At 36.0% G+C, this 12,416-nt stretch overlaps 1 protein-coding gene across 6 annotated transcripts in view; it reads left to right on the top strand.

Annotated features, from left to right (window-relative positions):
- Nucleotides 1-400: 400 nt before the first annotated feature.
- mpripa (myosin phosphatase Rho interacting protein a) overlaps nt 401-12,416 on the top strand; it is a 60,342-nt gene continuing 48,326 nt past the window's right edge. For 4 of the 6 annotated variants that reach the window (XM_008436384.3, XM_008436383.3, XM_008436380.3 and 1 more), the window contains exons 1-3: nt 402-1,258; nt 7,340-7,417; nt 10,376-10,441. In XM_008436384.3, the coding sequence (XP_008434606.1) occupies nt 1,139-1,258; nt 7,340-7,417; nt 10,376-10,441 (264 nt within the window). In that variant the 5' untranslated portion in view covers nt 402-1,138. Of the gene's footprint in view, nt 1,259-7,339; nt 7,418-10,375; nt 10,442-12,416 lie in introns of all 6 variants that reach the window. The other 2 variants (XM_008436382.3, XM_008436385.3) reach the window with 2 other exon arrangements.

Here is a 12,416-nt window from a genome sequence, read left to right as displayed (position 1 = left end):
AAATACAAAAATGATACAAGCAGTAAAAATGATAATTATTGTTTAATTTAAATCAAATAGTTAAATTTTCTCCAGAAATAATAATATTATTTAATTAATTTACAAGGTAAGTTCAGGTAATTTTGTTTAGCATATTTTCAGCAACAAGGAAATTCAAAGTGCTTTACATGCGTTAGAAGAAATACAAACAAAATAACCAAAGTTAAATAATTAAAAACTTGCGTTAAAATACTTTTGATCACATCAGTTTTCCATCGTTGGCTCTTTAAAGCCCACCTATGACGAAAACAAGATGAGCATGCAGTCGGATGCTTTTCATTGGACAGTTGAAGCGTGACCGGCATGTGATTGGTTGAGGTACGTGCCACTCTGCGCTCCGCTCCTCGTAGCCCCGCCCCCTTCTCCGTTTGGCCAGAACGAGGATTTTCACGAAAACATCGACCGCAGATTGCGCAGCAGAGCAGAGCGGCCACGCCACGGGAATGGATCCAGCTGCGTGACAGCTCCGTGGATGGCGTGTTTGAAGTTGTTTTAGCGATGTTTGGCTATGAAGACAAACGTTAGAGGCAGTGAGAAGATTGTTTCGCGACGATGTCACTCATTTAACGTCCAAAAAGGGCCGAAGAAGTGGACTCCCTCCGCTTTCCCTTTCCCCCGCCCTCCCGCTCCTTCGCTCCGGTGCAGCCGTTACGGCCGATGGAGGCTGACGGGACCCTTGCAGCGAGCTGGAGGCCCGGAGCGTCACCTGTGAAGCGTCGTCACTTCGCTGCGGGACGCGTTTGAGAGACCAAAAACCCGCACTTGACTGCGTGTTTTCCTTCCAACGGCTGACTGTACAACTTTTCCAGGAGGGGGAGAAAAAGTTAGCAGCTCGACGTTAGCTGCACGAGCCCGACCCCCGCGCGCACGATGACTGATTTGACTTAACGGAGCGGTTACTAACCGCAGCACGTCACGCAGGACAGGTGAACCCACGCGCGGTTACCCCCCTGTGGATGGACTTCACGCATTCTTCTTCGGTGGAGTCAGTTTTTACCCGAGTTTCCCTGTCTGCCTTGGAGGACTGGATCCTCAAACAGGGGCTGGTTGTTTTATTTTTTATTTTTTCCTCTTGAAAACTTTCTTTTTACCGACCATCATGTCACTGAAAGAAAACGCCTGTCGGAAATTTCAAGCCAACATTTTCAACAAAAGTAAATGTCAAAACTGCTTCAAACCCAGAGAGTCACATCTGCTGAACGATGAGGACTTAAATCAGGTATTGTTTATATGTCAATTACTCTAATATTAATGACGTTTTATGATTGTTTATCATAGGCTGCTAAGTGCGAAGGTGAAGCTAATTGGAGATAATTAGTTTATAGCCAAAGGGAATGTGTTTAATTACCTTCATTCATGTACAGTTGAATCGGAATACATCACAAAGCCGGCCTGAGGCATAAGCAAACAAAGCAAACCTTTCTGTAAACATTTCCTAACATTTTCTGACTAGCAAATGAAAGAATTTCTGGTTAAGTGTTGAAATAATTGACATTTGTATTATTTGTAGTAATGGTGACTTCTGTCATTTGATCTCAAAGTGGATTTATAGAACTGATAATTAGCAATTTATTTATGTTGATTTGGTGAAAGTAAGTGAACCACTGGTACTTGCGAATACTTGAAACCCCTAAAAAAGAAAATTGATCATAAGTGATTATTTTTAGTAATTCAAACACCAAGTCTACCTTATCATGCACTGATAAAGTGCACCAGTGTTGGTTATGAAGTACCACAAGGTTCCCTGCTTTGACCAGTTCTCTTTTCTATAAACTTTAACTTGATTGAAGTGTTACTCAGCAGGTGATTGGTGATAATCCCCCCCCCCCAATTAATCAAATTGATAGCTGGGACACTTAGCAATTAACCCATAAATGTAAATGATTAAGCTGGCACCATTTGTTGCTGTGGCGAATGCAGTGGAATGCAGTGAATACTTGAGACCGCCTCAAAAACAAGTTTTTAACTGCCTATTTTAGTAATTCAAGCACCAAATATACCTTAATATGCATTGATACAGACAGAGGAAACAAAGAAGCTAGCATCTACAGCAGTGGTCCCCAAGCTACGGCCCGCGGGCCGGATCCGGCCCGCCTCCACATTTGGTCCGGCCCCCTGAACAATATAGAGAGCATTCAGATTTTTTTTTTCATATATTGTATTTTCTGATTTATATGTGGATTTTTCTTCAACCGGAAGTGTGTCCTGTAAACTGTGGGTGTTTTGTTTTGCATGGCGCATTGCTGCCATCTGTTGGACTTTTAGGGAACTGCTTGACTTTTCTGTTATTTAATCAGTAGATTAGCGGTAGAGCAGATGAACACGTGTTTGTTATGAACGCCGCATTCCAGGTCGAGTCCTTCGAAGCCTTTAAGTAGCAGCTTATACTTCAAAACAAGCCTTTATGTTAACATATGAGGAATTCATATGTTAAAGTTACTTTCCCTCAATGGAATATATACTAGTCAGTCCCAGTGACCGTTTCACTAACGGTTTTTGCCCATGTGCTTTCTGGGTAAAAATCAATCAAGTAACGCTCCCTAACCAACCGAGCCCCCCCACCGTCAACAATTTCCGGCAGCACAGGTGATAACCGTGTAACACTTTTTCTGTTACAAACTGACTCCGCCCCCCAGAGAAGGGAAAAGCTATGTGGCCCTGACAGGAAAAAGTTTGGGGACCCCTGATCTACAGTCTTCCATATATTCACTTTTGGTGTTACAGCTAAATAGCACTAAGGAAAATAAATGGCTGCTTTGCAAATGCCATCCAATAGTGTGTCAACTGGAATTACGCCCAAGTATTTCAGCAGCATTTTCTTGGGAATGTCTTCGACATAATCTATGAAAAATCAGTGGAATTACAGAACAAACTGTAGAGACCGAGTAGACGGGGTTTCACTAAAAAATAGTTGTTCAAAGTAGAAATAAAATCTCTGAATGCAGGTTATGTAATAGATGATTGTATTATGTTGGTGCATATCTATCTGACAGATTCCAGTTTGTTTATGTTGCTGATAGTAATTTTCTGTGTTATGGAGTACCACAAGGTTCCCTGCTTAGACCACTTCTTTTTTCTATAAACTTTCACCTGATTAAAGTATCATTCAGCGGATGATTGGTGATAAATTGATCCCCAAATTGATCCAATTCTTCCCAAACACCTATGCGTGATGTATAATTATCCTCCTGATTGTTTATTATCTACACCCAAATAAACTATGAGGATGGGGTTCCACAGAGATAAACTCAGGTTCATTTTATTGTGTAACTGCAGGAGAAAGTTGACTAAAAGCTCCGAACGCATCGGTGCATGTTGAACATCTGATATGTTTAGTCATCAGTTTAGACAAGATGTTTATAAAGTTGATACATTGGTGACTAACCAAGACTCATCATCAGTTTCCAGGTGTTTGGCTCGGCTAACCTGGACGGAAAAGAGAAAGAAAAAATATCCGTAAAATGGAAAGTTTTTTATTCAACTCAAGAACCAGAATATATATAGTTTCTTTTTATGAATAACATATTTAACCTCTGACTATCAGCTGCAAACATGGCGAGTTGTAATTCAGTGTTTTGGCTGCCAAATACTTTGCATTATAAAGTATTTTCTTATTGTTATTCCTTTCACAATAAGCAATAAGTCAATTAATTGCATGATAGATTAAAACAAGATCAATAATTTTTATTTGCATGATTTATCGTTTTTCTCTTTGCACTAAAAACTGGATGATAAAAGTTTTCAGTCTGGTGCTTTGGTCTTAACTGGCCATTTTTTAACGACAGAGACTTCGTAATTAATTTATTTATTGTTTCTGTTGTTTGTTTGTTTTGGATATTTTAAATGTCTTCCACTTCCAGTGTCAAATGTTCTTTAGAATTTAAAGTTTGTTGATCTTTGAGAATATTTTTCTGCATTATTATGCCATTATTACTGTTTTATTAGTTGAAAATGGTCTCAAAACAATATTATTTCTGGGACAATTTATCATTTAGCCAAATTTATCTTGGCAGACTTTCTCATTGTTTTTTGTTTTAATTAAATGTGAATGAGAAGATGGATTTTTGTTTCACATACATCCAACAAACACCATAAATTCCTGTTCATTTAATTAATTATGTTTATTTTCTTACTGATTCTGTTTCATAGTTGGTGACTAGCTTTGAAAAATAAGCTTTCTGTCCATATTTTTAGAATAATCTCCTATTTTAGTTTTATTCCTGATCTCGACCAGAACAGATTAAAGTTGCTCCGTTTAACTGCTGAAGGGGAACAAATGACCTACATTGATCTCAGTTTTGTCTCTGTTCTGTCAGGTCATGTGTGGAGAAATGTTTTCCTGCGCTCATTTCAGATTTCTGACATTTTGTTGACTTTATTTTTGAAACATGCGGTTTTTTCTATCATTATGGGTCAAATTCCTGGCTGTCAAAAGTTAAGATTACGACTAATTTTGTTTGCAGTCGTTCAGAAGAGGAATGTGTTTGTAATCAAAGTGAAAGAGGATTTTGTTGCAGATTATACTCGGCTTTTTACAATCTATGCTGTAATCACAACCTCAAACTGGAAGATGCCATGTAATAAACCTCAGCTGGATTACGTAAGGGAGGATATTTAAGCTCTGTAGGTATCTGGTTGATTTCAGCATAAACTTTAATTGCTCTTCTGTCCACAAAGCAATGAGGAAGTTGGTTCATGAGTTGTTTTTTTGGGCTCCAAAAAATGCGCAGACTACTGCTGCAGTGATCCCAGTTTCACTACAAAAACACAAAATCTTACCAAGTATTTTTTTTAAAATATTTTCTAGTGCAGATATTTTAGTACTCCTGAAATATGATAAACTAACTGACAGATAAGTTTTCATCAGAGCTTGTTTTAAGTAAACAATTCCTTAATATTGATGAAACGGTTCCAGTTTTACTTCCATATTATTTCAGTTATAACATGGGAAAAATGTCTTGTCATAAGTGAAATAATCTGCCAGTGGAATTAGTTAGAACGGGGTTGCTAGGCGACGGGTGAGCTTGGCTGTGGTTGCTAGGTAACAGCGCCAGTGGAACTAGAACTATTTCACCAATATTAAGGAATTATTGACTCTCAACATGTTCCTATATTGTGGTGAAAAGTTACTTGTAAGTTAGTTTAGTCTTATTTTAAGTGTATTAAAATATTTGCACTAGAACCTAGAACAAAAATACTTGGTAAGATTTTGTGTTTTTGCAGTGAATCTACAATTACAGAAACTGTCCAAGGACCTGCAGCAAAGACACAAAATGTTACAAAGTATTTATGTTCTGGTTTCTAGTGCAAAAGAAATACGGCAAAACTGACTTAAAAGTAGCTTCTCAGCAAGATATCCAATCTTGTTTTAAGTCGTCAATTCCTTAAAATTGATAAAAATGTTCTAGTTCCACTGTCAGATTATTTAGCTAAACAGAACATTTCACCCATCTGCTAAGTAGAAAAATCTGCCAATGGAACAAGTATTTTTCTTCAATATTAAAATAAGCTCCTATTTCTTGCTGAAAAGTTACTTATCCGTTACTTTTGTCTCATTTCAAGTGTACCAAGATATTTGCACTAGAAACCAGACCAAAAATACTTGTTAAGACATTCTGTTTTTGCAGTGTTTGCTTCAGTTCTCCCATAGATTTCTGCTGCTTTTCTCTCCAGCTTGTGATCTGCAGTTTTTGTTTTTTCGCCTCTCGTTTCCTCCAGCCGCCCACCCGCCTGCCGGGCCGCCCACCGACATGATCACAGGGAGAAATCACGCGTTTGGCTCTTTTTATTTATTTTTTTCTTTGTGAGGCAGCATGGTGCTCTGGAGGGAAGCCAGCTCAACTCCAGGCATTTAGTGACTAATGCTAGAAAATGAAACGCGTGGTAAAATGTTCTGGAACAGGGTCAGAGTGCCTCCAAAGCTTTCCCATGCTTTCAGTCTTTTCACCATTTCTAACATTTAGGCCTTTCACGATTACAAACAATAACGTTGTTGTTTTCAGACCATTTCCAACTAACGTGTCGATAATGCAAATTTTGTAACACTGGATATTTAAAATATCTAGAATAAAACCTAATAACCAAAAACAACAAGTAAAAATCTCACACAACTAAAGCCATAAATAAAATGCATTTGAAGTCTCTGTAAACAATAATAATCATCAGAATGGAAATTACTGAGCTCATTTGAATTTATCACACACGTTTACTCACATTGCAAATACACTCTAAAATGTCTTTAGTTGGGGTTTTATGCAACAGATTTGCATAAATTAATAATTCTGGAAGGTGTTAATAGACCAAAACAAAATGAAGAAGCAATTTTATGAGAGGAAAAACCCCCAGAAAATTAAAATGAGGAATGTTGAGAAGCTTGTGAAGTTAAACTTTAATCCAAGTTTTACAGAAAAGCAATTATTTAATCTTTTAACTCATCAACATCAAATTATTACCATTAGCACAATAACTGATTCTATTTTGAAAAGAATTACACAAACTGAGCTGACCATGTCAGATCTTTATAAAATATCTTTTAAACAACTTTTTTCTTTTTAGTTTTAATTTTTTTTCTGGTAAAATCACATTTTTATTCTGCTGATATTGTGATTTTATTCTAGTAAGTAAGTAAATTCTTGGAGCTTGACGTTGATACTCCGTCATACAACTCAAACATGGGATGACTGAAATAAAAACCTCTTTTTGAAAATATTATCTGTTTGTAATTTCATTTTTAGAAAAGAAACGAAAAAAAATCTATTGAAATCGAATCTGGCATGAAAAATGTGATTTTATTTTTAAACCGCACGATAAATGAGTTTAATCTGAACAACAGTCGCTAAAGAGCTGCTCCCCTTTAATGTCGTTTAATAGTCGCCATTTTGACAACTCTGCAAACATTTGACACCAAGTAGCTAGTTTGAACTACCTTCCCCATTTACCTGTTTTCTCTGTCTGACATGAATAATTAATATTTTTTTTAAATGCAATTTTGTTTACAGAGACTTTATAATCCATTTTAATTAATGTTGTGTTTTTATTTTGGATATTTAACTCATTTTTCAGTTAGTGTTAAATATCCGTTGTTCGATCTTTGAGTGCGTATACTTGCATCAATATGTCGTTATCATCATATTAATTAAAAATTGTTTCAAAATGACAATATTATCATTAATTTCCACGGTAATTACTGTGGAAATTTGTTAATGTTACAGGCCTAAAAAGTGCCAGTTTATCACCCAGAATCTCTATTAAAGTTGTTTTGTTTTTAATTCTTTGTGTTTCTGCTTCCATATCCCACCAGGCCAAACCCATATATGGAGGATGGTTGCTACTGGCACCAGAGGGAACAAACTTCGACAACCCCTTACACCGATCTAGAGTAAGTTTTTCTGGTTCACTTCTCACCAAATCACAGCGAAATGAGGGAAATGAAAAGCTGTTTTCTGTTCTTTGGTGCTCCTGCAGTCAGTGGTTCAGTTCATTGGAGTGTGACGGGTTCACTGCAAAAACACAAAACCTTTTTGGTCTAGTTTTTATTGTAAATATCTCAGTTCACTTGAATTAAGACAAAACTAGTTTACAAGTAACTTTCGATAAGATGTAGGAGTTTGTTTCAAGTCAATAATTCCTTAATATTGATGAAAAAGTTTTAGTTCCACTGTCAGATTATTTTACTTAAAACGTGGAAAAATTGTCTTATTATTGAAATAAAAATAAGTGGAACTATTTAAAAATGTTTTCTTACTTAAAACATGGCCCTATGTCATGGTGAAAAGTTACTTCTAAGTTAGTTTTGTCTTATTTTATGTGTACTAAAGTATTCGCATTAGAAACTCGACCAAAAATACTTGGTAAGATTTTGTGTTTTTGCAGTGAAGCTGCAGAATCTACCAAAGGAACAGCAGCTACACTGCAAAAACACAAAATCCTACCAAGTATTTTTGGTTTAGTGTCTAATGTTAATATCTTAGTTCACTTGAAATGAGACAAAACTAACTTACAAGTAACTTTTGTTTTAAGTCAATAATTTCTTAATGTTGATCTTAAAACATGTGAATAATGTCTGTTAAGTGAAATAATCTTCCAGTGGAACTGGTACTTGTTTATGAATATTAAGGGATTATTGACTCAATATCTTGCTGAAAAGTTACTTACAAGTTAGTTTTGTCTTTTTACAAGCAAATTCAACCAAAAATACGCTGTAATATTTTGTGTTTTTGCAGTGTTCCTGTGGGAGTTTGGCACTCTATCACAGAAATCCTTGTTGTGAGGCAATAATGAGTCGAATATTTACATAATTTTGGAATTCCCATCTCCCTATCATCATGTTAATGGGAGCTTAACTTTATCAGCTCTCAGATTATGCTGCGGGTTCATCCCAAAACGAGGCAGGGAGGGGAGGGCAGCCTGCGGGGGAGGACCGAGTTCCCACAGCCGCGCTGATGGTTTCCATGTGTGTTTTGGGAAAAGCACCCCTTGATCTCTTGTCATCAGTCTGCTGCTGCCACTTTGACATCATCCCTGATACGTTCTGCCTCTCCTTGCAGTCCTGTTCTTACTGCTGGGCTGTAATTGGCTGCTTCTACGTAGCGCTGATGTAGGCAGTCGGCTAATAACAGAGTAAAATGGCTGATGCGTTCAGTGACTAATATTTAGGAGCGTTTCAGCGTAGCAGCTTGTTAGTCTGTGGTCGTATCGGGATCCTGAGCTTGAATATTTTAGTTGGCTCTGATGTTGAAATGATAACATTTGGTGTTTAGCGTCGTAGCTAGTAGCACTGCTGCCTTGCAGAAAGAAGGTCAGGAAGATTCGGGTCTTCCTGCTTCCAAAGACACGACTGTTACGTTATTTGGTCAATCTAAACTGCCGCTATGTATGAGTGTGTGTTGGGTATGGAGGACCAAAACTGACAAAATTAAAAATAAAAGTATAAATATATAAAAGGCTCAACAATTGGCCTGTCGCCATAAGCAATAAGTTAATGTCATGAAAAACTAAAACGAGCTCAGTAATTTCCATCTGACTTAACATTTTTCTCTTTTTTTACTCTCTTTCACAAGTCTAGTCAAAGTTTATTGATATAGCACATTTATAACAACCTCAGTGGACCAGAGTGTTTCACAACAATCACAACATCACAGGTAGATAAATAGTAAGACAAAAAATAAAATTAAGTTTGGTAAAAATGACATAATTATAAAATTTGCAGAAAATACCAAAAATGAAAACATGAATAAAAATCAAGACGTACTTCATTTCAGCTGCAGCGATTCCACAAAAACTCAAATCAGTGAAGTACTAAGATCCCCACCAGTCTTCAGTCTGGTGTTTTGGTCTCAACCAGCCTTTATTTTGAAGGACAATTTTGTTTCCAGAGACTTGATAATAATTTTTTTTTGTTGTTTCTGTTGTTTTTTTTGTATATGTTAAAAGTTAGTTGGAATTGAAAGTTTATTATCTTTGAGAATGTGTTCTTGCATTATTGTGCCGTTATTATCATTATATTGATTGAAAATAGTCTCCAAATAACAATATTATTGTGTATCGCAATAACTTCTGGGACAATCCAGCAAAATGAATTGTGACAGGTCTAGTCAATAAATAAGCAGACTCACTTAAAATCCACAAATTAATTTAAAAATGAGGACTTTATCTTGTGTTTTATTTTATTTTATATATAAGTGGATATTTATGCTAATTTTTGTGCAAGTTTTGCACAAAGTAAAAAAGCTTCATCATTCAGTGACGGGGGTCTACACCGAAGAGTGTTGTCATAGTTCTTAGTGTTTTTCACCAGCAGATTTCTCACTTCTTTTCTGATTTCTGCTAAACTCAACACAAAGAACATAAATAATTTCCTTATTGGTTCCTTTAGACTGGAAAAGTGGAAGTTTTCAGTTTTTATAGATTTCATTTACAGGAAAAAAAATATCTGATTTGTCATTACTTTTTCGCCCAATCAGAGCCGAATGGTTGAGTAACAACTGATTGGTGCGTCGCTGAACCTGGTCGGCCCACAGACATTACTGGAGATGTTCTTTGTTTGAGTGGAAGGAAATAAATGTTAAACTGGATGATCTGGAGCAGATGATGCTCGTTGATGAAATGTTGTTCGGCTTGATTGGAGGCCTTGTTTCGCTCCATGTTTAGAAAGAATGCCAACAAACTCTTCAAAGATCATTAATTAATCATTATTTATAAGCTGAGGACCAAAAGATCAAATGGAAAACAACTTAAACTTGTTAAATTTAGTTTTAAAAATACTTTATTAACACCAGAGGGAAGTCAAATCACGTTACACAACTTTCTTCAAACATTTGTATTTGTTTCCTGACAGAAATGGCAGAGAAGATTCTTCATCCTTTACGAGCACGGGTTACTTCGCTACGCTTTGGACGAAATGGTGAGTTGAACTTTTTTCAGTCTGGTTTTACTGGCTGGAGCTAATATTTAAAACATGACTGGCCTCGGCTGTCAGCAGGAGGAATGCCTTGGCGTCCCAACAACCAGCAAAGCAAACAAAGAGCAGCATCTTCCTGGCTTTAACAGGAAGCTAACTAGCAGAGCGTCGGGAGGAATGAAGTGACACCACATGGTGTTCATACTAGAAGCAGTCATGTGCTGGCCAGATTGTTTGTTCTGTGGTTAACACACTCTGCACACACATTGTGCAAGAACCCTGCAGTGACTACCTATTTGGAGAGAAAACGTTCCTCTCTGTATATAAAAAAGCTCCTTATCTTTGAACGTTTTGTGCTGTTTTGAAGCCTGTAAAATAAGCGTCGGTTGTGGGTTTCATGTGTAACGTTTCCATGATAATGGGAACTGTTGGTTCTGTGCTTTGCAGAGTATTGATTGACCTAAACTGGTGCTCAGCTTGTTTTCCCTCAGCGTGGAATGGACTTTAAAATCAGGTTAAAGCTGCTGCATAAAAACAGTTTCTATTTTTATTACTCGCTTGATTTTGTATTATCCTTAAATTAATGAAGTAGCCTGTAAATTATCCTGTTGATACTGCAGCGGTCTTAGTGTTTTCATCATCTTGGAGGCATTAAGTTGTTTTTGTGAGATGAAGGTTGATGATGAGAGGAAAAAGGGAGAAGTCAGTCTTCATCCTTTCATCTGCTTTCTGAATAGAGCATGAAACGGAGAGGAGGAAATATCAAGAGGCACTAAAAATAGAGCCTCGGTTCCTACATGAGCTGCTATAGAATAATTGGTTTATGTTAAAGAAACAGCTGCCAAAACCTGCGTTGAACAATAAATCAATTATCGTTAAGATTTCAACTAACGATTATTTGAGTAATCAATTATTCTAAAGATTAATCGGTTATTCGGACGCACATTTTTTAAATCTAATGTATCTCCGATTAACCGATTAACATCGCATAAAATACTGTATAAGCTCTTTTATACAATATTTAAAATACGTCAAAATAAAATTCACACAAAATGAAAATTTTATTGCCTAAAGTGCAACAGGAAGCTTTAGTGAGTAATTGATCATTTGTTTGATGCTTCTAACATGTGAAAAGCTTATTCCTTTCTGCTGAAGCAAACGGTGGTTAGGGAATTTGAGCCAAAATTAACAATTGATTAAATCTTAAATTAAGTTTAGGACTGAAACGATTAATTGGATTAATTGTGACTAATCGATTATTGAAATAATCGTCAACTAATTTAGTGTGTTCTTTCAGCCATTGGTCTTTTTTTAGTCTCCAGTGGATGATCAACTGATTACTAAATCAGTTGATATTTTTCAATAATTGATTGATCACAATTAATCACGATTAATCATGTTTAATCTGATTAATAGTTTCAGTCCTAAGCTAATTTAGGAATCATGAATTGGAGTCTAAAGACTCTAAAAAAAGGTAATTTGCTGACAGAACAACATATTTGTGTGTGTGTATATATATATATATATATATATATATATATATATATATATATATTACAATTAAGATAAAAAATAAAAGCCTTCATCTGTAAATCTGTTTCTCAAGTTGCAGTTTTAGCTTCATCTGGTTCAAATTCTGGAGAATAAAATCTCCTATGAAGCTCCTTTTGGTATCCAATCTGTAATTGGATTCCCAGATGATGTTAGAAGTTTTTTATTTTTAGCTGCTGATGCTTCACTAAAGGAAATGAATGCTATTGCATTTTAAGTGATAACATGTTTATTTTCACATCTAGAAATTAAATTGAATTGATTATTTGCATTTTCTTGTTTAAAATAGAAAAATCTGCAGAATGTGCCAATTTTTTTAAATCAAATTAATCGTTAGAATAATCGATTGATAAAATAATGGCTATTCAAACCTTTTGGCTGTTGCTTTGCCTGCTGATATTCCCAGATTGAGCTGTGTTATGTAACA

This window comes from Poecilia reticulata, chromosome 19, assembly GCF_904066995.2.
Source record: "Poecilia reticulata chromosome 19, P_reticulata-male-v2, whole genome shotgun sequence".
Lineage (NCBI taxonomy): Eukaryota > Metazoa > Chordata > Actinopteri > Cyprinodontiformes > Poeciliidae > Poecilia > Poecilia reticulata.
This window is presented reverse-complemented; position numbering and strand designations above follow the sequence as displayed.